This window comes from Amphiura filiformis, chromosome 4 (assembly GCF_039555335.1).
Source record: "Amphiura filiformis chromosome 4, Afil_fr2py, whole genome shotgun sequence".
NCBI lineage: Eukaryota > Metazoa > Echinodermata > Ophiuroidea > Amphilepidida > Amphiuridae > Amphiura > Amphiura filiformis.
This window is the reverse complement of record NC_092631.1, coordinates 55,365,359-55,391,300: the sequence shown is the minus strand read 5'-3', so window position 1 is coordinate 55,391,300 and position 25,942 is coordinate 55,365,359. Positions and strand designations below refer to the sequence as shown.

Genomic DNA, 25,942 nt, shown 5'->3' with positions numbered 1-25,942 from the left:
CTTGTGGGACATATTCAACCATCATTATTTTCCGGAAAATTTCAACAATAAGACTTATATCAAATTGATCAGAAACGTTTGGAGATGATGTTGAATAAAGGTACGCACGTGTATACTTGAAGATACCCTCAAAATTGGCAGGAAAAGAGTGCCAATGTGCACCTATTCCGGGTTGATGTTTTCGTCGTCTGTAAAGGCAGCGTACAGGGTCAAATTATTGACCTCTGATATTTGGTCTTCACCTCCAGTCGTTTTGATGCCAATGTGACGGCAATGATGCAAAACCAAGGGACAGCAATTTTTGACACAAATTTTGAATTATTCCATAATATTGACTTTAGAAGTGGTTTTAAGCATTTAAACCTTCTTAGACATGATATTTACCCCAGTCAGTGGTAATTTTCACTTCCCACACTTGCTCACAAAAATACTACAAAATCACTAAAATTCGGTGCGTGACATCGGGACATGGGGTTTTCAGGGGGGTCGTCAGATATTGAAGAATTTTTTGACACCAAGAAATTAATTTTTCCCTACTTGGATGTTCTTAACTATTTTTATACATACAAAGTCCATGACTAAGCCAAAAAGAAGAAAAAAAATCCGCTTTTAAAACTTTTATGAGCGCCGAAAGTCGCAGGACTTAAAAGTTACTCTTTTCAGAGAATCACCCACACCTGAGCACACAGTGGTTTATGGTTTATGCACAGTGAATCCCCCATCATGGTCGGTGCCGCCCTCCCCTCTAGGATGAGTCACGATAAGCCATTGTTGACCCACTTTAAAGTTTCTGGCAAGTAGAACAAAACACAGTTTGCCTGTCGTTTTTCAGTCAACATGATATCGTGGTAAATTTTCTCCTTTTTTCACAACTGAAAACTATACTCTCTACTGTATGGAAAGGTTTCTATACAAAAATGATTCTCTTATAAACCATCTACGTACAGTTTCCACCTCGATACACCTGAACACACAGTTTCCTCCAAGAGCTCTCTGGCAAGCAGTGAATTGTCTCCACACAGTCTTTGATTACACTACACGGTTGAGTGCATAATATTGTAAGAGCTGTGGAGCTTCTAGCTGGAAATTGATCCTATGTGATTGCTTTTTTGTCGAAACCTCAAGTGTTCCCTTCATCCAATCAGAATTTTTAAAAATATCAAACGAAAGCTAACACATCCCCCTAAAAACGCTTTTCGTCATTAGGTTAACAGATAACGCAATTCAATGTTATAGCAAGGCGAATGCGGTAAATGTGTTGAAAACTACCTATCCAAGCACATTTTTTGACCAAAATATAGGTTTTAAGAGTCAAAAGACATGGACGTTTTTGGAAAAAAGAGAAATATTCAGCCATCATTATTTATGGCTAGAAAATGCCTCAAATTCACACCCACTGATGTACTACATTTTTGTATTTGTCGCTAATTTTTATTGTTATACAAGAATGATGACAAATGGAATTTTCATTATTTTATGATATAGGATATATTTATTTAGGAAGTCCTCAAAAAGGTGCAAATAACGTGCACAACTACTTCACTATTTATAAGCCTCATTGAAATGCATAGTATTAACAAAGAGACTCCCAGCATCGTATTCGTGGAAATTGTCTCGATACCTAATAACCTTTGACCCCTCTTTTCATTAGGCTCTATATGTCCATATTTGTGATGCCTATTCTGAAATTAATCCCAAGAATCTACATGCCTAGTCTTGTAACTTTTACCCTGCTACATCACTCACCATGATTACATTATAAATTTTAGATGAAACATAATATATATATAGAAGCAGTGAGCTATTGACATGAGTGTTCAATTGTTTCGTGTTTTGCTTAGAAAAATAAATCACCCTCGCCAGTTAAAGCCATATTATAACATTTTTGTAAAAATAGATTAGTATTTATTTTCCATAAAATGTCCCCTTTTAATTTTGAGCCGAACAAGTGAGATAAAGCATAGAAAATTGGAATTTACTAGTAGCGCCCATGCATGTTACTCCCGCGGTTGTAATACGGTACGATCCTCGGGGTGTGTGTGTGTGTGTGTGTATGTGTATCCCGCATGCCGTGTACGTACTCTGCATACGTGTTCGACTAATATTTCCATCATAATAATAAAACGCCGGTTCCATCGTTTTATTCAAAATCTCGGATTTTGACAAAACTACAGCACCTAAAGTCTTGATTTTTGCAGAGTATCTTTATTGACTAAAGTACATTACAATCGTGTAAAACCAGAATATAAAAAGTTTTTGAGGGCTTTCTCCTCAGCAAATGTTATAATATGGCTATAACGAAGACCTAATTATAAAAGTTTGGTATAAATGTCTTGCTCAGGTTTCGGTAAAATTAAATTATGTTATTATCTATGCTAGCTTCAGTGATGCCTCGTTAACATGGTTAATATCCCTGCACTGTAAAAACGGGCCGTAAATTAATGGACGCTCGTATTTCGAAAGAATCTACTTCCACGCCCTCACACACACACCCCGATGTAACAATACAAACCCTTGTGTATCCATAACTCCCTCTTAATCCATAAACACACTGAAAGGAAAATTTAAATTCAGTACTTTATTGGACCCCGTAAAATCACGGCGATACTGTTATATCCCGTAATTTGTTTTAATTACATGAAATCCATGATAAATTTAACCACACATCTAACAAGTGGCACCGAACCAACCTCATTTGAGTTTCTGAAGAGAGGTCGGGTGCACCGGTAAGCTCCGATTATAGTAATACTTAAAGGAAGTGATTCTAGATCTTAATGTTTCTAGATTTATATAACGAATAAGGGTCATTTCATGCTTCACGCAGGTGATGGAATTCAGTAACCACATGAGCCATTAAAGCGTTCACAAAGTTGATATATCACAAATAATTAATAGAATCTATTAAGTCGGTAACTATACTTACAGATAATCCAGATGGCTTAAGTTTCGAAATGTCCCAGCCTCTATGTCTCGAATTTTGCTGTTCGTTAAATCACTGCGTTAAGGTGTAAATTAGAAGAAGAGAAGAAGGAAAATCAATAAATATTTCAGTAGAGTTTTTTATTATTTCTTACAAGGCTTCATGTATCACTTATGTATCGAGAAGAGATATGATCTTAAGTATTTAAAAGGCAAAACGTGGTCATTCGCGTGTTACAATGCTAAGACATACTGCGTTCTGCTTTCATGTCATTATAATTGCACTGTATGATTAATTACGAAAGAAATAATGCTCTTACAACATTATAATGCAATATTAGTTACTCCTCCAATGGACAAATTTCTACTCTTTTATATAAAATATTTGATACAAAATCTGGAGACTGCTTTTAAGGGTTATTAACAAGTGGTGAATTGAAGTCCGGTTGATATTTCAAAGTATCCTAAAAAATGCATATGTGACGTGTCATGTCAAAAGGAGACACTTTTGGGCAGGTTATCTATTTTCAGGTTTTTACATATCTTAAATATAGAGATATTTTGCTCCACAACGCCATTTTCCCCAATGAAATCGGACATTCCTAAGCGAAGATATTGAGTTCGAAAGTTATGCTATCATAAAATTGGAAATTGAGATATCGGCCTTTAAAAATATTATTGACAATGTTGAGAATAGGAATTGCCTTGAAAACTACAAGATGCCAGTTATATTCCGGTCTGAAACTATCAGACAATATTTTTAACATTAATAACATCACATATTCGCAACAAAACCAAATTGTCAAAAAATCAACCTCGGGCAGATTTTTTGCTATTTCTCCATTTACGATCCTGCCCAAAAGTGTCTCCTTTTGACATGACACGTCACATATATATATTGCTCGGACAACATCATATCATTGGCAAGCTAATATTATGAGGACAATTGAAATGACTACTTTTTTGAGAAAATAAGTTATTTAAAATTGATATTCCGAAAAATGGCTGCGGAGGAGACTACTGTTCATATAATGTATGTCATCAGTTTAAACCAATTTCGTTTCGAACGCTGAAAAGGGCCATACGAGCCAGCATTTTACCAACACAATTTGTCTTTTTTCAAGAGAAATACTAATAAAACATTGCAACGAGTGTCAACTTGTTTTAAATGTAATAATAATTTTCTTCGAATAGAGTTAAGGGAAGGGGTATGAACGTTTGGACAGTATTTATTGTGGGACATTAGAGCACATCAGACATATCGAATTGCAATCTAAATACGAAGAATCTCCTTCTGATATCAAATAATTTAGATTTTTTGAAATTCGCAATGTAATACACATTTTATGGCAAATCATTAAAATTGATATTTTTGATATTTAACAGTACTTGAAGTAAACTTTATAAATCTGATGATTTACACTTAAAGTGTATGTAAGTGGGATGAAAAGCCGACGATCAATTGGAAAATTTTGACCTTTCGTATTGAAGATACGGATTTTTTTTCCAAAACACACAAAAAAAATATGTCTTTTTGGGAAAAAATCCATATCTTCAATATAAAAGGTCAACATTTTCAATTGATCATCGGCTTTTCCTCCCAGGTACATACACTTTAAGAATATATCATTAGATTTATAAAAATTTATTTTGAGGACTGTTATATACTAGTATCAAACATTTGAAATATATCAAATTTGAATAATTTGTCATAAAATTTGTATTATATCGTGAATTTCAAAAAATGAAAATTATTGATATCAGAAAGACATGCTTCGTATTTAGAATGCAATTCGATACGTCTGAGGTGCTATCATGTCCCACAAAAAATACTGTCGAAACGCCATAAACGCTCATTCTAGATCCCTTAAACTTGTTTTTGCAATAGATATGCCCTTTAAGTCGGCAAATGACAAGAAATACCGTGGGAGTATAGTCTTGACCGGATGTAGGAAATAACAACTTTACTCAAGCCTAAGAGATAATTGAATAAACCTGTTTTGTATATATTTTGACATTGTGGTCAACGTTTGCATTAGCTACATTAGATTAGGCTACAGATGTTTACGTGGGAAATCTAGTAAATGCGAAGTGCGTGAACGTGGGTAAGTGAGGTAAATCTAAGTATGCGTTCACCTTTTTTTAGCAATACAGTCATGACCGATCCAAACCTGCTGCTGACAGCATTAACAAAGTGAGTTCTGATTAAACAAATTGGCATGACCACTTCATAATTGTCTCGGTCAACGTCTGATGATCTGATGATGCTTAAATCGAGTGTGATCACATTTTGTGTACAAATAACTCACATCAGGTGGACGACATGTATGTTTGTAAAGAGACAGCAACATAATTAAGGTACCAGCAGCCAATACCTGTACCCTTTTGCTCTGATTTAATTGAAATCGTATGATCGAAAACCTAAGCAAGGAAAGAAATCAATTGAATATAGGATTTGCCACATATTTCAAGTTGTCCGATTTGCAATTGGGCAAGGAAGTGGTTACAGAGAGCAAAATAATTACGGTACCAGTTATTTTCACCCCTATATATTATACAAAAAGAAACATTATGTAATAATTAGAACATAAGACAAGGACTCAAGGGCAACATTCAAACTCAGCTGATTGTTCCATTGGATGCCCTATTGATTTGTACACAAAGCGTTCTCGAACAAGATAACTCGAGTCGTGCTTTCCATTGATGCACTTTTGGGATGTCAATGGCAAATACAAAATATATTGATTTATTTACTGACTTAAAATAAACACTCTAATCACGGCTAATTGAGGCAAATGTTTTTGTTCAGCCGAGGGGGTAGGTGGGTGGGTGGGGGGGGGGGGGCAGCAATTGGATGGGAAGCAACTTTGGCACACATTTTTAAATAACACGCTTAGAAAAACAGTACAGAAACGTGTAATAAGAGTGTTCAATGGTCACAATATACGCACATGGTCTATACATTTATATATTAGGCATGTGTATATTAATTTTCTTTATCTGGTAAATGATAACAGAACTATCAGCCCGGTCGTATTGGGAGACAGTACATTCTGTACTCTACCACCGGGCTATATAATATTCACGTGGACAGGCCACGCATCTAATCCCGGTCGAGTGAAACACATGCTGAAAATTGGCGGTCCCATTTAGTGAGTATGTCGTTCGAGTGGAATGAAATAAGAACGAGTGGGTTATTTGAACGCATTGGTTAAAACAGCTAGTCGCTCGTATTTTACCCGGAAGTCGACCGAGAAGTTTCTCGGTCGACTGGGGCCGCTCGAATTCTGATAGATATGGCTTACGATACGCACGCGCATTGCAGACAAACGGACACAACCAAGGCTTGTCATTGACTAATGCTGACCATGATCTGTGGTCTGACAGGGGCATTAGCGTGGATTTAAATCTATCAACTGTCTCAGAACATATCCTTGTGAAACCTTTTTATGTTCATTCACCTGTGTAAGTAATGTCTGTTAGGACGCAAAATTCGAAAGGGCGTTATCATGATGAAGACACGAGGGACAGATCTCAAAGTTTTTCATGTGCAACAAAATGCCACAAAGTGCAGATTGCAAAACCACCAGTCTGATTCCACGTGCATCAAAGGTTATTCTGCAATATGAAATCTTGGCTATAAAGGCAGTGGCACCACGGTGACAGTTGGGTGATGACGATGCTCAAGAGAGAGAAGCCTGGAACATGACAATGAAGTGTGTGTTTGTTTTGTAGACTTTGAGAAAGCTTTTGACAGGCTGACTTTTGGCGAAGCTATTAGATATTCTGAACAGCAGATTTATCCTCTTTGTAACTATTTTGCGTATGCAAGACCTGTCATGTGCAACAACAATGGTAACCTATTTCTGAATAGATTTTTACTGTTACTTTTTTGCGAGAGACTGAGATTGCTCCTGGCTTTTATATCATAATGATTGTTAGCCGAAATAAAAGTATATCCCATAACTGAGGGCAAAACACACTTACACTTTTCGTAAAAACTTGAGGCCGGCGAAAGTGTCTTTGGTCAAATGTATTATATCCTCAGAGGTAGCCATCCTGTAACAAAGTAATACAAAAATGTTACTGCTTATGAAAATACTATTAGTGCACGTTTTTACCAAATTTGAAAACGCACGCACATTTTGTGTAAAATAGTTATATCTTGCACAAATTGGAGATAAGTAACAATATGTTAAATAAAGTGATAAAAGAGTACTTGATTGCTGTACAAAGTATTAGTAATGCACAGTTTTACCAATGTGAAGCTTACGCGTATCTTTGGTTAAACAGGGTAAGTAAAAAAGAACATTAGGTATAGAAGCCATCTTTATTTTAGAACCGGTTTTAAAATTTTATATTCTAAAACTTATACCAATGCTATGTTCAATGGTAGGGCTATATTTTACAGCGATACCCAATATACTTATACTTTAGTTAAAAAGTGATCAAGTTTGTGGATTGGGTGTATGTGTTTCATTATTCTACAAATCACCATCATTAATAGTTCTAATGAAACACGCCTACATGATCGATTTAGCGGATCGATTAGGCTAATCCATTTAAAGTCCATATTCCCCCTGTGGAAAACTTCCACAGAGGGAGTATTGAACTTCAATCATCAGCCTGCTACGCTAATTGCGTAAGTCATTTTTACATGTTTCTCTTTTGCAATTTTAAGTTGCTGAGTAATAAACCCATAATTAATCAAATTTCCAGCCGCATTTTTCATTAACTTGTGGAATACATCAAAAGAGATGTATTCCACAAGTTAATGAAAAATGCGGCTGGATATTTGATTAATATATGGGTTTATTACTCGGAAAATTAAAATTGCAAATGAGAAACATGTAAGAATGTCTTAGGCAGTTAGCGTAGCAGGCTGATGAAATGGAATGAGCACATTGACCAACTAACCCTCCCTATGTCGACGATTCAGGTTGAATCTTTCTTAGAGGATGCATGCAAATGGAGCTGCCTATGTGTTCAATCCATTTGAAATTCATACTACTTTGTGATGGAATTTAAAATGGAATAGCCCATTCTGCTGACAAGGATTGAAACTTCTATCATACTGAAATGTCAAACTCGTGAACAAAAATTTAATCCTCCTGTATGTATCTTTCTTGTTGCCATGTGTTTTGTCTTGTGTTGATATGTGAAGCATTGACTGCAATAAACTCTTTATTCAATTGTTCTGCTCACTTCATTCGGTTCCTACTTTTGTCAGAAGCTACAAACATGTTTTAAAAACAAAGACACCCAATATCCGTTCAATATATTTTAGTGTGGGAAATGTTGTGAAGGAGGTCAGCCTGAGATCAAATATCAGCATAAGTCGATTGCCCTGACCTTAGCTTTTTAAAGAACGTTGTACGTTCGGAAATTAATTTTCCCCTCTTGCTTATATTGATGAAATTTCTATTACAAGTCTGAAGTGCTTTAGGTCAATAACAGGCCTCAATTTCAGCATCTTTATAGAGTTTACCCCTGTTTCCGTCTTTCTGCCCTTTAGAATTTTAAAGTTCTTTCACCTATAAACAGATCACTCGGTTCTTCTTTTATGACTCCTCTTACTTATTTTAACTTTACGCAATTTATGCGTACATTAGAGTCTTAATTGGTACAATTATCATAAGAATCATATGTGATGCGATCAAGCAAAATCAGTCGGAATCGGAAATATTGATTTTGAGATATAGCCAAACAAAGGAAATTATTTCTTTTGATTCCTCTTGTTTTGGAAACTTTTTAGTTGCTAATATCTTTGGAATTGGGTGTTCAATTTCAATGAGGTTTTCTGCAAAATGCAACGTTGCAAATGTTTTTAATATTCTATAAGAAACTGAAAATAAATTTAATATTTCCGAGTTCCGACTGATTTTGCTTGCTCGCCTCACATATTTTGATATGGAAAAATACAACACTACAGTAATGCCTTATTTTTAAGGCTCGCTGAAGGCTATCTACATTTAATATTCGATATAAGCTTTGCTAATTCTAAGGTTCAATTCCAAATGAGGTATGCTAATTCTTATTTTGAATACTGTTATCTACTTTCAAAATAAAAGGTTCATTGATGTTATAATTACACAAGGTTCACTCATTCTTATTTAATTTATGACCGCTTAATATATTTAAAATAATATTCCCTGGTACTTATTTTAGTTTATAAGCGGTGACATGAACTATTTTAGAATGTTGAAAGAAACAGTATCATTTTCTGGTTAGATTAAGGCAACCTCATACAGTGGCGGCACCAGAATGTGTTGGGGGTGGGGGGGGTGGGGGCAAAGTGATTTTCAGTTGCCTCAAAAAGTGGAAATGTACGTAATTTTGGGGATATGCCTCAAATGTGTGTGGGGGAAGGCAAGCTAGTGCCGCCACTGTCCTCGTATAATTTGCTATAAAATTATATCGCGAATTGCAAAAAGGACATTGCTCGTATTCAGAATGCATGTGTGTGGTGTGTTCTCATGTCCCACAAAAAATACTGTTCCATAATGATTCCTATACGATTCCTTAACTTATACATTTTACTTGGAACTCGGAGTATCCTTCGGGACTGCGCCCCTCAGGATATTCCTCGGTTTCAAAGAAAAATATTTAGATTTTTCACAATACCCTGAAAACAACTGATACGCAGTCATTAACCTCTAATTAATGACCTCCATTTGCGTTAGCGTTTTTACTAAAACTAAAATATGATTGTATCACACGCATCGCGTATACTCATGAGGTTATGAATGACGTTTGGTACTTGTCACATCTTACTATATACAATACTATATCGGAATATTATGTTGTATTAATATGTTAAAACATATTCCGCGATGATTCATGAGAGAAACACACACACACAATCAGACGAAGTAAAGATTTTACGATATGTTGTTTTTCAATTTTCCCAGTCATTAATACATTTCCTACGACAAACTCAGACAAGGTAATATAAGCAGCCATCTTCCAATCGTACGTTCCACTCCTTAAAATATTGCTTAATACTCATTTGATCAGTGACTTCGGTTATATGCGCTTTTATAAATACACACGTGACTCGATGGGCACGACATAACATACCAGCAAGCGTGACCAAATCCTCATGCATTAACCATTATACAGAAAAGGATAGGAACTCTGTAGATAAATATCATCAAATTTAAGTATTAATTGAATAGCAAAATTGTTACACATGGGGGGATTTCGAATTTGTAATATGTTATGAAAAACAACATTTTGAAAGTATTTGACGACGGAAATAAATATTCAACGACGCAAACCTTTACAATATAATCACAAAGTTGAACAAAATAGACAATTTTGTGCACCGTAGTCTCATGTTGTTCCGCCTTTGCATTCAAATGTATAGGAAGACCACCCGCTATGTAGAAGGTAACTTCGAGACTTACTGGCCTACAAGCTGCTATGGAAGCGCGGAGGTGGTCACGTGCGTATTTATAAAATGCGCATTTATAACTATAACCGAATAACACTGTTGATGGAAGCAAACTAAAAGGTTGATGTCGTCCTAGACAAAAGTCATTTCGTTAAGGAAGCGGGGAGGTCTGAATATGTTTGTAAAAAAATAGTTAAAATATCCGTTAAAGTTGATCTTTCTGGTTTTTGTTTTCAACATTTTACAATTAGGTTTCTGAGGGAGGGGTCAGCCTCTTAAAGATAACACTTTCATTTATAGGACGTCTTTGAACTTCGTAAAACGGTGAGCAAAACACACGTTGCAATGTGTCACCTCTACATTGCCACGGGTTTGCAACAAATGTAAGATAATAGTTTATGTTAGAGTTAACACATTTTGATTCATTTGGCGAGGCTAAGCATGTTAAAGGAAAATTATCAAGATGAAGGTACGAGACCTAATTCTTTGACTATCAACAGTTAACAGCATACTAGCCTAACGTTATTGAAGGTAAGACGAGTATCCGCAGGCACTTTGGGATGTTTTGGCAAAGTAAACAAGTATTCAATTATATTAGTTAGTCTGAGACGCTATAGCGAAACTTTCTATTTTGGGATAAGATATTGAAGACGTTCTTTAAGGCAGACTATGTGTTGTGAGGAACTGACCTGCATAGAACATTGCTGAATCGCTATTGCATATGTTGACTATACCTGCTCTCATTTCACGTTTGTTTGCAACTAAATAACCTATTCACAAGTTTAATCAAGTTGAAATTTTTACGAATTAATTGGGTGAATGTATCCTGGCATATTCGTAACAAATACTAGTTCTTATTTGCAGTTGTAATTAGTGCTATCACGTAGCCTTTTCAATGTTGAATTCCCGGGGTAGCAATGCGCAGTTGAAAACAATTCGAACAAGATCTAAGCATGCGCATGCGCCTTGACATTTAAATATTCCATTGTGTGTTTTCCCGGGGTAGAAACGTTACAAATTATGTCACCTTTAAAAAGTTATTTTTTACCTCCCAGTCAAAGTAAAAAAGGCACAAATCTAACACCAAATATCGTTAAATAAATGATGACTTGTCCATTCCGCCTTAGGATAATTTAATATGTTAACTTTCTACGAGATAATCTATCTGATCAAGTGACAAATAAATCAAACAAACCGACGAAATACAGCTATCATGAAATGTACATAACATATTGTTTTTCAATGTTTGATTACATTCTTTTCTCGTTAATTCACACATTTGCCCCTGCAAACCCAGACACCGTGATATAAGGCAGCCAACTTCCATGATGTCATCGTGAACATTTTTTAAAGTTTAAAATTGATAAAGACCCATTCAGTGATCCCAATTGCTATAAATTAAAAGTGAAATTTTGTCATTCAAATTGTCATTTGGTTTTTTTAAAATGAAAAATGTGGCACAAAAACAAAGAAAACGGCAGTATTGATGAAGTTGAAGCCCCATTCAAATATATGTAGCTAGGCCAAATTTATATACTGTCAGTATATATTAAAATTATCATGTAAAATGTCTTATTTTGTGTTAAACACACGGCTTTTGACTGAACCACTAGCGGAATATTTTAGCACACCTATCACAATAACAAAGGTACCGTAACCTGAATGATGATTTTTACGATCGACCGGACGAGCAAATCACTGAGTGATTTCCGTGGATTCACACATCGCCAGATAGCTCCAGATCAAGTAACAAATAACTCAAACAAACAGGCGAAATACATATATTATGAAATGTATATAATATATTGCTTTTATGTTTGAATACATATTTTCCCAATAAATTCACACATTTGCTACAATAAATCAAGACACCGTGTAAGGCAGCCAACTTCCATGATCGATGAAAGGAAAATCTTAATAGCAAACCACGTTCCACTTATAACAATATTGTTTACTAACACGTCCTTTAAACGAAAGTCCCTTCGGGTTGGGTGTGTGTGTGTGTGGGGGGGTGGTGCGTCTGGGGGTGTTCAAAAGGTTTAAGGTAATCTTTCGGGTTTGAATTTTCAACATTTCACACTTACATTTCAGGGAGGTGGAGGGGTCAACCTCTTAATGAAAGAACTTTCGTCTATAGGTCGTCAGTGAACTATTGATTTGTTCTCTAATCATGTCCCTAATGTAAAACGATGACAAAAAATAACCAAAACAATACAAAACAAAAAACTACCCACACCCCACACACCTACACAAATTGTCGCCTCTATTGCCACGTCTACAAGCATATAGAGTGTTTTTGATGAAAGCTAAATGAATCCAGACGGTATCCATCGACAAAATGATAATACTGTGGAGTTTGAGCAAATCCGATACAAACATATACAAAGAAGTACTATTGTAAGAACAGGGATCGAAATCCTACATATGCTATGCACCAAAATATGGGACAGCCAAATTTTCCCAGATGACTGGGGGAGGGCTATCATCACACCAATTTACAAGAAGAAAGACAAGCTTGATTGCGGCAACTACCGAGGGATCAGCTTGCTTAGCCATGCATGCAAAGTAATTACACTTATTCTACAACGCCGAATCATGAAAAGAACTGAGTCCCAAGCAGGATTTAGACCAGGACGTTCAACCATAGACCAACTCTTCACCCTCAGGCAATAGTTGAGAAGCATCTTGAAATGAGGAAGGCCCTTTTCTGTTGCTACATGGACTCAAAATAAATATCGCTAAAACAGAAGTCCAGGCCATATGCAAAGAGGACACCCATCTTTACATCACAATTGACAATACCCAGCTTCTGCAGGTGGAGGAGTTCACATACCTGGGAGGAAAGATCACCCAAAAAGGATCCTGCTCAGAAGATATAAAACTTCGAATAGGCAAAGCCCTAGGAGCTGTGCAGAGACTACAGAGTATCTGTAGTGCTAAGGACATCCAAACCAACACCAAGATTGAGCTTTACAAGGTCCTTGTTTGGTCAATATTGCTAGACGGAGCAGAAACCTGGACATTGAAAAAAGAGGATGAGAATCGACTGCTCACTTTTGAGATGATGTGCCTTAGGAAGATAATGGGGGTAACACGGAGAGACAGGATCAGAAACACCATCATCCGCAAAACCCTGGGTGTTGAATTTTCCATCTTGGACAGAATAACCCGGAAGAGACTGCATTATTATTTGGCCACGTCCAGAGGATGCCTCCTCACGCCTTCCAAAGATGGCCTTTGAATGTCACATCCAGGGAGTCAGACCTAGAGGAAGACCACCAAAGAGATGGAGAGACTGCCTGCTAGCTGACTGCAAAAGAACTAACCTAAACTCTAGAGTAAATGCCAGCCGTACAGCAGATGACAGAACAGTTTGGCGGGACATTGTGATGCGGATGCCACCACTCAACCCCCAGTTGGAGTGAACGGCATAGGTCAAGGACTATTGTAAGACCAATCAATTGTATTGGCATATTTACGACTGTCTCGTATTAATCTAACTTTCATCAAAAACGCTATATATGCTCGTAGACGAGGTTTTATGGCAATCCATTACTGCTAATGTGAGTAATGTCAGTTAAACCACACGCATATTGATTTATTTGGTGGCGCTAGGTGCAAGGTGAAGGTACGAAACCTATTCTTTAAAAATCAACAGGTAAACACCGTACTAGGCTAACGTTATTGAAGGTAAGACGAGTACCCGCAGGCACTTTGGGATATTTTGGCAACGTAAACAAGTATTCAATTATATTAGTTAGTCTGAGACGCTAAAGAAACTTATTGTTGATATTGAAGAAGATTGATTAAAGTCAGAATGTTTAATGTGTTGTGAGGAACTGACCTGTAGAGAGCCTCGGTATAGTGCATATTGCATACACACATCTGGAGGTGTTAGGTGCTGACATGATGTTGACTATACCTGCCCTTATTTCACATTTGAACTTATCTATTCACAAATTTAGGTCGATCCTTCATGTAATTATTTCGTGTAAGTTAATCCTAATCCTAACCCTAATCCTAACCCTAACCCTAACCCTAATCCCAACCCTAACCCTAATCCTAAACTAACCCTAACCCTAACCCTAATTTCGTGTATAATTACATGAAGGAGTAACCCAAATTTAGTCAACTTGAAAGTATTAGCTAGGTGAATGTATCCTGGCTTATTCGTGACAATACTAGTTCTAATTTGCGGCTTTAATTAAAAGTGAAATTTACACTCCCAGTGTAGGAGATAGCTGGAGATTAAGGTCATGTCTTCCATAAGGGATGTATGAATATCAACTGGAATAGTTCAATGGTTGCAATTCCGGGTTACAATGCGCACTTGAAAACAATGCGAACAAGATCTAAGCATGCGCCTTAACATTTAAGTACTATCATTGTGTGCTTTTCAGGGTAGAAAAGTTACAAATGATGTCACCTTGAAGAGGTCATATTTTACCTCTGAGACAAAGTAAAAAAGTATAAAACCACAACTTCAAATATATATCGTTGATAAATGTTGAATTTTACAGTCCACCTTAGGGTAAGTTAATAAGTTAACTTTCTCTTTAATGTGGATTCGCACATCTTCCAGACGACACCAGTAGTGAAAGCAAATATGTGCGCTGAAATGTTTTGACAACGAAATGGTCCAGTTCATATATGTGTGTTCTAGATACATACACCCACCCCATACATACATAAACATTTCTTTTAAAGCACCAGAATATTTGAAAAACAACTCGATCACGCCAATGCGCTGAAATAGAGCTTCAACAACAAAACAACAATACTTGCCAAATGTGTGCTGACATGGAAAATAAGTTTTGTTGTTAACGATCACAACAAAATTATCTGATCTGAAATTGTTATATCGATAGGTTACAGGCAGGAAATATTTAATGGAAATGCTGGACACGACTCTGCAAATATACGACCCAGTCCAGGCAGTCTCATTAGACTCATTTTAAAATCATCAGCAGTACCGGTATACGCCACAATCTGTTTCCATATATTGGTACCGACTTAAAGTTGAAGCCATCACGGCTACACCAAACTATTCTCTAAATACTAAATACTTTGGTGTTTTGCACACAGTGGCGGAGTCACGGGGGAGCATGGAGGGCGGAGGACAAATGCCAGTCAGAACTCTTGTCCCCTTTGTTGCCAACCCCAGTAAAAACCCAAAATTACAAAATTTCCACTTTTTGCGCTAATTTTGCGCAAAATTAGTTGATTTTGCTCCCCCCGGTATTAACTTTGCCCCCTCAATGCCCCCACCGAAAAAATTCCTGACGCCGCCACTGTTTGTACAGTGCAACTGTGCTATACCTTTCCGGTGTCAATGAAAAATTAAACATCTAGAAATGTTTGTCACAGAAAACCTATAACACTTGAATGTACAATTTACAGTCGCATATTTTCGTAAGTTTCTCTGCGGAACAGAATTTAAGTCTCAACCGTATGAAAAGTGATCAAAAAGTTCCAAATTGTCATAGAAAAGTCAAAAATTTGAAGTAATACTTACACGACTACAAGGTACGGGAACTTGGTGAGATTTAAAAAGAGTGATGATGTCATCGGGCCTTGATCAGGTCCACTAACGTTTTTCAAGTACCTGTTGGAGAAAAGCAATAACATTTTTTAAATTAAATTTTAACCTGCCCAGACACCCGTGTACTATTACCTTCAATGGAACGTCATGCATTTTAGATTCGCCCTAGTATAAGTCATTATTAGAGCTGTTAAGTCTTGCAGATGGAACTTCAAAGCTGGGAACAAAATCTCATTTCATAGACGAAAATGTTATTTTGTGCTCTCGGTTATATAAATACATATTAATATAGTTGCTGACTTTGGGAGCCTTACTTGGCGATGGCTCTTGGTTATATAAATATACATATTTTAATATAGCCGCTAACTTTGGGAGACAATGGCTATGTTATTTATACCTACGGTGAAAGATAGAGCTTTAGCGGTTTGATAAGAGAAAGAAAATCATACTATACATTTGGATTTTCCAGTTAAAATCCAAACACCCCTATGGGAGATATGACCTTAATCTCCCACAGAGGAAATGCTGGATGGGCGACTCCATTGGCAACCTATACTCCGTGGTATATGGATTGTAACTGGAATAGCCCATTTGCAGGAAACTCAATAATTCCCATTCATGAGTTTTTCACCACCGATCCTAACACATGGATTATGTGGGAAGCTCTTCTTTTCATTTTATTATTTTTTCATGAAATTTCTATATTTATTAGCAATATATAAAAATCTCTATGGTTGTTCCATAATGTCTTAGATCAAAACAAAGGAATGATGTGGTCCACGTAACGTGTGTCCGTGTAACGTGTCCCAGGTAATGTGTCCCAGGTAATGATTTTCCTGTTAAATGTATTGTTTTCAATCGGATAATATTCCAGGAAGAATTAACACTACCTGACTACCAAGGCCATACTTAGCGTGCTTATGTTACTTTGGATGCACGATGTAAAGTAAGCCCTCTAAATGCAAGATGACGGCCCAAATCCCAAAATTCAATTAAAATCCTTAAAACACATATTTACAGTCTTAGAATGTTATGGAACTATTTTATTTTAATATCAAATTGTATACAGATATCGGTAACCATATTGTGCATAACATAAAATAGGTAATGTGCTAAACCGACTCAACATCTGACCCAATTTAGCATTTATATTTCAGTGGGTTTAAAGCCGATTGATACTCGATCACTGAGCGACGGGCAATCGACAAATTTTGCGATGCATTGCTCGTCGCTTTTGCATTATACTAATCACGGTAGTCGCGATTGCAGACGACAATATTAAAGTATTTAAAAGTCTACAAAAGAACATTGCTTTGAATTAGGTCATCTACGAAAGTTAATGATCGAGAAAGGCGAATTAATTAGCAAATTATATACCCAGTTGATAGGAAATGATTAGGTAATGCATTCACGTTTCAAGAGACATCCACCTTTGTTCCATAACCATTAAGGTATAGGACATTTTTTGTTTTTGCTATAGCCCCCGAATGAAATGTATTTAATTATGTTTGTACTCACTCAGGTAGCATTGTGTGTGAATTTTACATCCGAACTAAGTGTTATTCTTTTTTTATGGGCATTTTAGTGTCTAAAATGGCCCAAAATGAGGGTTTTTCAATATTGCCGTCCATTTCTAATCGTCACCCCATAGACTTTACATGTAAAATAAAAAGGTTCATAAAAATTTAATTCGGACGTAAAATTCACACAAAATGCTTTTTGAGTGATTACAAAGATAATTAAATACTTTTCATGAGGGGGCTATGTGGAATTTTTTTTAATGTATTCCTTGTACAATAATGGAAACAAAGGTGCAATGCTCGGGAGTTCAGAGTTTTACTCGCAAAAGCGACGTCGTTTTTGCCTCAGTCTCAGTATCAATTGATCGGCTTAGTGCTCTAAAATAGAAAAAAACACTGAGCATGCGTGATAATCGTTTTTCTGCAAAAGCGACCGAGTATAAATTTAGCTTTTATATGGTTATGCAAAATCGTTATGTTAAATTTAGAAAACTAATGTTGGCAACTGATTTATTAGAACTTTACACATTTATTCGAAGAAGTTTGTAAATAAGATTGCATAATGAATCAAATGTACACATTAGAATGAATTTAAAGGAAACGTGCATCCACGTACACATCGGTAATACATTTATTACCAATTCAACATTTTTGAATGTCACATTTTACATTTTCATAAATGTCAGCATCCAGCTTGAATAGTTGCTATTCTGTCACTACAATTAAATTAGAGCTAAAGTGACGTACTTGAAGCGTAACAACTTTTATGCATATTGATGACACAAATCATATTTTAAAAAGTAGCTCTAAATGCACTGAAAGCTATTAGAAAAATTCAGAGCATTCTTTAAAGACGTCAGAGAAGTGGAAATAAAACATCAACATGCACAATGTTTGACTTCATAGTTCAGAATACAGATTCTATCACAAGTACTACAGTTGCTACATTGCCATTGACTATTTTCATGTTAAATGGTTCGTGGCATTTCAAAAAACCTCTTTAAAGAGATTTTGTTCACGTTTTGCTACTTCACGAGTGTATCTTGTAACAGATGCAAGGAATGGGCTACAAATGACTTGATCGGTAATGATAAGGAACACGTCACGATTAGCTACAGATGTTGCCGGCAAAGTCAAATGTGTATCGCTTCTCCTTTTATATCATATAAATGCATGTTCTGTTTATAATGCTCCTGATATTTGTGCTTGCTTTTATATCACCAATAAGGCTGACATAATGTTAAAGCGTCGGGAGTAGGTAAAATAAATTGGAAGCAGTTATGTCACACGCTATTTCATCTTGACAGGGATCTTGAAAAGTGCAATCTAAAACGTTCATGCTAAGAGCATGGTTGGCAAAGCATACTCATGTTGCACTTGAAATAGTCCTGTTGATGTTTCGGGTCGTACCACAAACTGTCATTAAACACTACAAGTGACTCGCAAAACAACATGACCCATGTGAACTTTATTTTTCTCAGCATGATATTTATGACTTCTGAACAAATGTTTAATACCATACATTTTTCAAGAAAGCGTATTTGCTTATGACCTACTTAATGTAAGGTTATCAAACACAATATCTACGCTGACAAATTGATGACGCTATGGTAAGAATACTGCTACCATTAAATAGTACTCTAGAAGCTATGCGCTCATATAAACAGCTTTCAAGGGACCCGTATTAATAAATAAATTTATTTTTCTATATCCAGGCTGCACAGCACTAAATACGTATGGCACCCCTGCACCTGTTCAAACTCTACTTGAAATTATTCTACGTGCGAACATAGTCAGTAGGTCATATACGTTATCAATACTTAAAGTGATGGGTGGTAATGACTGTGGAGATATGTTAATTGATGTTGCATTAAGACATCGATCTCGTCTTGTCTGGAAGCTAGTAATTTAATACTTGGGTAGAGTAGCAGGAATGATTTTCTCTCTTTGTTGTATAGAATGTTCTTAATTGAATTAATCATTTTTGCAATTAAGAACATCTCTACGGAGTGGATACAGTGTACATATGACTTTTAAAGGAAATGATATTATAAATAAAATCCACGTACGTTCATTCTTAATAATGATGATATAGACTTGTTGCTTTACCTAACCGTGCTCCGAAGCGCAAGTAATTAATCTGTGTGACTCTAGGCTGAACATTTGAAGTAGTCATCGTAAAAGTGTCGTATTGAAAGCATTGTAAAGCAGCACTTGAAGCAAAATATCAGCTTTAAAAAACAGTTTAACTTATTATTTTATTCTAGCATGATATTATCTGAATTTATCATAAACAAAGGTGACGATTTATTTTAACTTTTAATTAGAAATCCACCACTCGCTTGTGTCAGAAGACATTCGCATGTAGACGCGGTACGTGAACATTGTACGTGTGACGTAAATGTGATGTCACATCAACCATTGTAAATAATCAGAACTCTTATATGAATCACTCTTGCACTACATACAAAGAGTCTAGTCTTATTAAAAGGTTCGCTAGTCCGAGAATAAAATTCGCTAGTCTGAAAAAAGGGTTTCTAGCTCAAAAAAATAAAAGTTGTTGCTAGCTCACCATTTTAGGATTAGGCTGGTGGCCAACTTTACGGACTACGAGACTAGAGACCCCTGTTTAATTTTTTTGGAGTAGCGCTGCTTAGAACTAGAGGACGTACCTCGTTATGTACAGTATAATTACAAATAACAGCTTCATCTTCATATATGTCCCAAATGTGGGTTAGAGTACATTACCTTCTATATTATGCCTTCGAATGTATTATCGTTTCACCATCGCATCGAAAGCTGTAATACTGGTATGAAATTTCAGAAGTATGGAAATGGAGTAAACATTGTACTTCGGTTATACTTATAAATGCGCTTTTATAAATACGCATGTAACCACTTTCGCGCTGCCATAACAGCTTATAGACAGTAAGTCTCGAAGTGACCTTCTACATAGCGAGTGGTCTTTCTATACATTTGAATGCAAAGGCGGAACATTATGAGACTGCTGTGCAGCAAAATTGTACATTTTGTTCAATTGTGTGATTATATTGTAACCGTTTCCGTCGTTGAATATTTTTTTCCGTCGTCAAATACTTTCAAAATGTTTTTTTTGATAACATATTATAAATTCGGAATTGCAAATGTGTAATAATTTTGCAATTCAATTAATACTTAAATTTGATGATATTTATCTACAGAGTTCCTATACCTTTTTGTATAGTGGTCAATGCATGAGGATTTGGTCATGCTTGCTGGTCTTGGTATATCGTGCCCATGGGTCATGTGCGTATTTATAAAAGCGCATTTATAGATATAACCGAAGTACACTGGTAAAGGTTATTCAAGTCTTTGTTATGCAAAGTTGTACTTACAAGAATCTGATACTGCTTGATATATTTGCTTCCATAGCTGTGCTCATCTGCATATCGTGACAGGATAGAGAAAGAGCACTGCAGTTACAAGAAGTCGGACACGGTGGTGGTTTACCGTCAACATGAGTGGTTGAATTCCCTGAAAAGATATCATTAAATAGACACAAGTTAAAAACCCACTCACATCACATGCAAATTGAATTACGGCATTATTTTGTAATTTATTATAAGCATTAAGAGAGTGGGTCAAAATGATTCGTGACTTGATCCGGGTTAAACATAGCAAAGAAAGCTTTATTGTCATATGAAAACAAATAATTAACGTTAGGTAAATAAGCAAAATACCTTTATTGGATACGAAATGCTTTAATACACATAAAACAACCCGCAGTGATTTATAGTTGTAGACACAACACCCCGGGCACAACACCTAGACGTTGAGCCACAAGCCTCAGCACACTTAATACAGCTTGTTGTTGAACACCACATCATTTTATAAACCCAATATGAAAAAAACCCGTTCCAGCAGCAAAAAGGAACCCAGGAATTTGTAAGTGAGTATGTGTAGGATTTAAACCATAGGTTTGTACTATCATTATGTAGGGGTGTGTTTGTGTGGAAGGGCGTTTGTAAATCGCTATTTTGACATACTGTCATATGAAGATTTTGGGGCAAAATGAGTTATATAAACTTTCCAAATCTATGAATGAAACGCTATTATATATTCACAGAGTTTTGAGACCTAACATTAGTTTATGAGATATGGCACTAACTAGTGTGATACGATATGGTTTTTATGTACCCCCCCCCCAAACAAAACAAAACATGGAAATACTTCAGTTGATATACTTTCACAATATTCTATAGAACTTACAAAATTCCCGATTTTAGCATTATATCAAAGCGATTGAATGAATGAGGATAGGTGTAAAATATGAGTGTTGGTGATGGTGATGGTGGTGGTGGTGGGGAGGGGGGATTTGATGCTTTATGTGATAGCAATTGTTTTTCCAATTCCCACAACGTAGCGATCTAGATAATTACGTAATTTACTTCATCTGCTATCTTCCAACTTTACAAGTCATCAGTTCACGTGTTTTATGACGGTTCCGTCATAAGTGGCAATAATGATTTCCAACCGGATAAACTTTGTCGTTTTACCCCATGTCTTATGCTGGCGGGTAAGGGACTTGAAGTCAAAGATGTCAGCGGTGGACAGCAAAACGACGTGCGCCGCGGAATAGGTCGTAACGTCTGTCGCGACTGTAAACAACTTCGAAGTATAAATTCTGCTCACGGCAATTAAATATCACTGTCATTCATATATCTATGTGTACGAGGATTTAGTTTTAGATAAACAATAAAGCCACAATAAAGCAGATGTTATGTAAAATATTAAAGACATAATACGGCGCGATCTACCATAAAATTTCACGTTATCTTGATTAATTTGTGCAATGATCAGTTAAATCTAAATGCATAATAAATCTAAATGCAATGTTTCCACACAGTCCATGAAATCAATAACAATGATAAAATAAATCCGGAGGATTCGGAAAAAATCTCCCAAATATATCCGGGTAATCTACATTTTGTTTTCACGTAATGATGGATGTTTTCATGGTGACGTCATACAATCATTGCACCTGTTTGGATCTAGACATCATCCAAATCACACCTGCTTGAACTATTTCAATACGCATATCCTGGTTTCTCTACCGGGTGTCGATTTGTACTGAAATTCCTTCCCACAATACAATATGCATAACAAAGGGAACTTCTGAACTGCATTTATTTTTATGAAATATGCCTATTTCCTTGTGGGAAGAAATTTAGGTACAAACTGAATTCCGGTCGAGACACCACCTAGGATACGCATATTGATTTAAAGCGGAGATATTAAAGCCTTAATGTACGATCTTTTTAAATTTTTAGATTTTTCTTTTTTTCTTCCAAAATGATAATATGCAATCATTATGAAAGTTCCCAATACATTTGGACGCGAAAAACAGTGGGAATTTGCAAAGAAACAACATCATAAACTTCACCTCTATCACTCGAAACATCTCGCACTATATATTTGGATTAGGACAGCGAGTGCGGCCTCAGAGTTAGTCTCCTACGCGGCCAGTTTGGTTACGGTCCCACGGTCCCTCCACATGTGGAGGAAGCGTAACCAAACTAGTTTTGTAGGAGACTACGGTTTGCGATCGTGGCCGACATAAAATTATAATCTAAAAAATTAAGATTTTATGTCGGACCAACAGAAAATCATCCCGTTTTACTACAAATACAGCTTGTCTCAAAAAAAAATTGTGCAAGTGAAAAGCGCCCTCTTTGACGATTAGAAAATACCGTTGTGACATAATGCTTACATCACCGTCAAGCATCCCAGCAAACACAAAAACGTTTTAAAAACGTTTTAAATAAGTTATATTTTGGCTTTTGGTTTGGGTAAAAACGTTTTAATAACATTAAAATGTCGGGTTATATAAAGGTCATGATAACGTTTTAAAACGTTTTGTATGAAAACACACTACAACGATATTTTTGAATATTTTCAAAAAATGTTATTGTAAACTATTTTTGCAAACATTTTTGCCAAATATTGTTAAAATGTTTGAACCCAGCAAACACAGAAATGTTTTTAAAATGTTTTATTAAAAACAATTAAATAACATTTAAATGTCGAGTTATATACAGGTCAAGAGCAAACAATTTTCGCACAATATTTTTTCAACCCCAAAAATAACATTCTGTTTAAAATGTTTTGTATCAAGTTTTCAAGAATGTTTTTGGAATGTTATTAAAACGTTTTTATACCCTTTATATAACCCGACATTTAAATGTTTTCTGTAAAACATTTTTGTTTGTTGAGCAGTAGATTATCAAAAAAAATGTTTTTTAAGGTTATGAAAACGTTTTATACTCTTAATATACCCTTTATGTAACCCGACATTTAAACGTTTTCTGACAACCTTTTATAACCTTTTGCGAACGATGTCGAAAACGTTTTGTGTTTGCTGGGCACACAGTCTTAGCTCTCAAATACCGTTTGTTCTGTTCAATTTGCTCTTTTTACCTAGCTGGGGGTTTTTCAACCCCCCGAGCTAGGTACTGTTTTGCTATCGGATCTTTCTTCTTTCTTCTTCTTTCTGGCAATAATTTCAAAATGCTTCTACTCCTACATGTTACACCCTACAATTACGTAACTTGCACATATGTATTGGCTATATCCAGTGCCCATAGTGTCTAAACAGAATTGGGGTCAAAGGTCATTAAGGGGGCATTTCCGGTATTTAACCAAATATCTTCAAAATGCTTCTTCTGCCACATATTATATAGTACAATGATGTAATTTGCATATATGCATCGGCTATACCACACGCCTATAACTTGCATACAGAATTGGGGTCAAAGGTCATAAGGGGGTAAAATCTTACAATTGCATTATCTGGACATCTGTAAGTGGTATGGGGCTCAAACTCGGTGACAACAAATCTCATGACCAGGGGAACATTTTGCACGGGTCAGGTCAAAGGTCATGTAGAGGTCAAATGTTAGAAATGCATTTCCTGGACATCTGTAAGGGGTACAGGGCTCAAACTTAATGATCTGGGGAACATTTTGGAACACTTTGCAGGGGTCAGGTCAAAGGTTACCTGGGGTCAAATCTTATAATTTCATTTTCTGGATATCTGCAAGGGGTATGGGGCTCAAACTCAGTGACAACAAATCTCATCAACAGGGGAACATTTTGCAGGGGTCAGGTCAAAGGTCATACAGAGGTCAAATCTTAGAAAAGTATATTCTGGACATATGTAAGGGGTACAGTGCTCAAACTCGGTGACAACAAACTTGATGACCAGAAGAAAATATTTTGAACATTTTGCAGGGGTCAGGTCAAAGGTCATCTGGGGTCAAATCTTAAAATTGCATTTCCTGGACATCTGTAAGGAGCACAGGACTCAGACTCGGTGACAACAAACCTCATAACCAGGGGAACATTTTTGGAACATTTTGCAGGGGTTAAATACCTCCAAAACACCAACATGCCTCAGCTAGGTTTGTGGTCTATGACCACCATTTGCCACTAGTTAATCTTGAGATATGTTTAGTTAAGAACGAAAGGGTAAAATCGCAATTGTGCCACTTTCACTAGGGAATAGGGCTGTACATGTAAATCAATGATAGCTGATGTTGATGCGTCTGATGCACTCCCCCTTCGGGGCTCGTGCATTAGACGCATCAACACCAGCGCGCGTGCATTATTTTGTCTAATTTCATTAATTTGTCAAATTTCATGAACTTGTCAAAGTTCATTAACCCATAAGTGTGTAATATTTGTTTGTCTTTTAACATGACTTGAATGACAAAAAGAACAGCATTTACCATGGTAAAATCATCGACATGCACATGTATTTAATTTTACAGCAGAATGTGAAATATTTATTTATCGTTTAATTTGTCGTAAGAGGAAAAAGAGAATCATTATACCTTTATAATGATAAAATATTAAAAACAATTTTGTATTGTTGTGTAATTGATGCATTCTTTTGATTTCACGAAGGAACTCTTGATAAACTTGATGCTATCATTGATTTGCATGTACAGCCCTCTTAACTAGTAAAAGTGGCACAATTGTAATTTTCCCCCTTCGTTGTTAAGTAAGCATATCTCGAGATTAAAACAAGCAAATTGAACAGTCTAAACGGCATTTGAGAGATAAGACTATGCCCTTGACGTCGATGTAAGCATTATGTCACAACGGTATTTTTTAATTGCCACAGAGGGCGCTTTTCACTTGCACAATTTTTTTTGAGACAGGCTGTAGGGCGAATTTGACAGTTTGCTCATAGATTTAAGTTAGAACATGTGTAAGTATTACAAATACGCAAAAAAAATCGGGTTTGAAAAAAAACCAAAGGTAAATTCTGAAAAAAGATCGTACATTAAGGAGAAATATTTCGTGATATGAACTAGCTGTAAACTATATACATCAATCGTTGTATACTTCAGGTAGCTGATTCGCCTGGGATGTAACACTGGGATGCAACCAGGAATGCAAATTTAACACTGCATTGCCTACTTATAGTCCTATATATCAGGTGACAGAATTTAGGACTATGCTAAATGTTATCACAATGTATCACATAAAATGTTCAGTATCAATGAATGAAACTTGGTACTT

General features: G+C 36.1%; 1 protein-coding gene across 1 annotated transcript in view; it reads right to left on the bottom strand.

Moving 5' to 3' along the window:
- Positions 1 to 2,919: 2,919 nt before the first annotated feature.
- LOC140150272 (uncharacterized) overlaps positions 2,920 to 25,942 on the bottom strand; it is a 269,361-nt gene continuing 246,338 nt past the window's right edge. The window contains exons 4-7 of the mRNA XM_072172277.1: positions 20,752 to 20,890; positions 15,831 to 15,920; positions 6,907 to 6,978; positions 2,920 to 2,995 (exon numbers count right to left, since the gene is read on the bottom strand). Of these exons, the coding sequence (XP_072028378.1) occupies positions 2,920 to 2,995; positions 6,907 to 6,978; positions 15,831 to 15,920; positions 20,752 to 20,890 (377 nt within the window). The remainder of the gene's footprint in view (positions 2,996 to 6,906; positions 6,979 to 15,830; positions 15,921 to 20,751; positions 20,891 to 25,942) is intronic.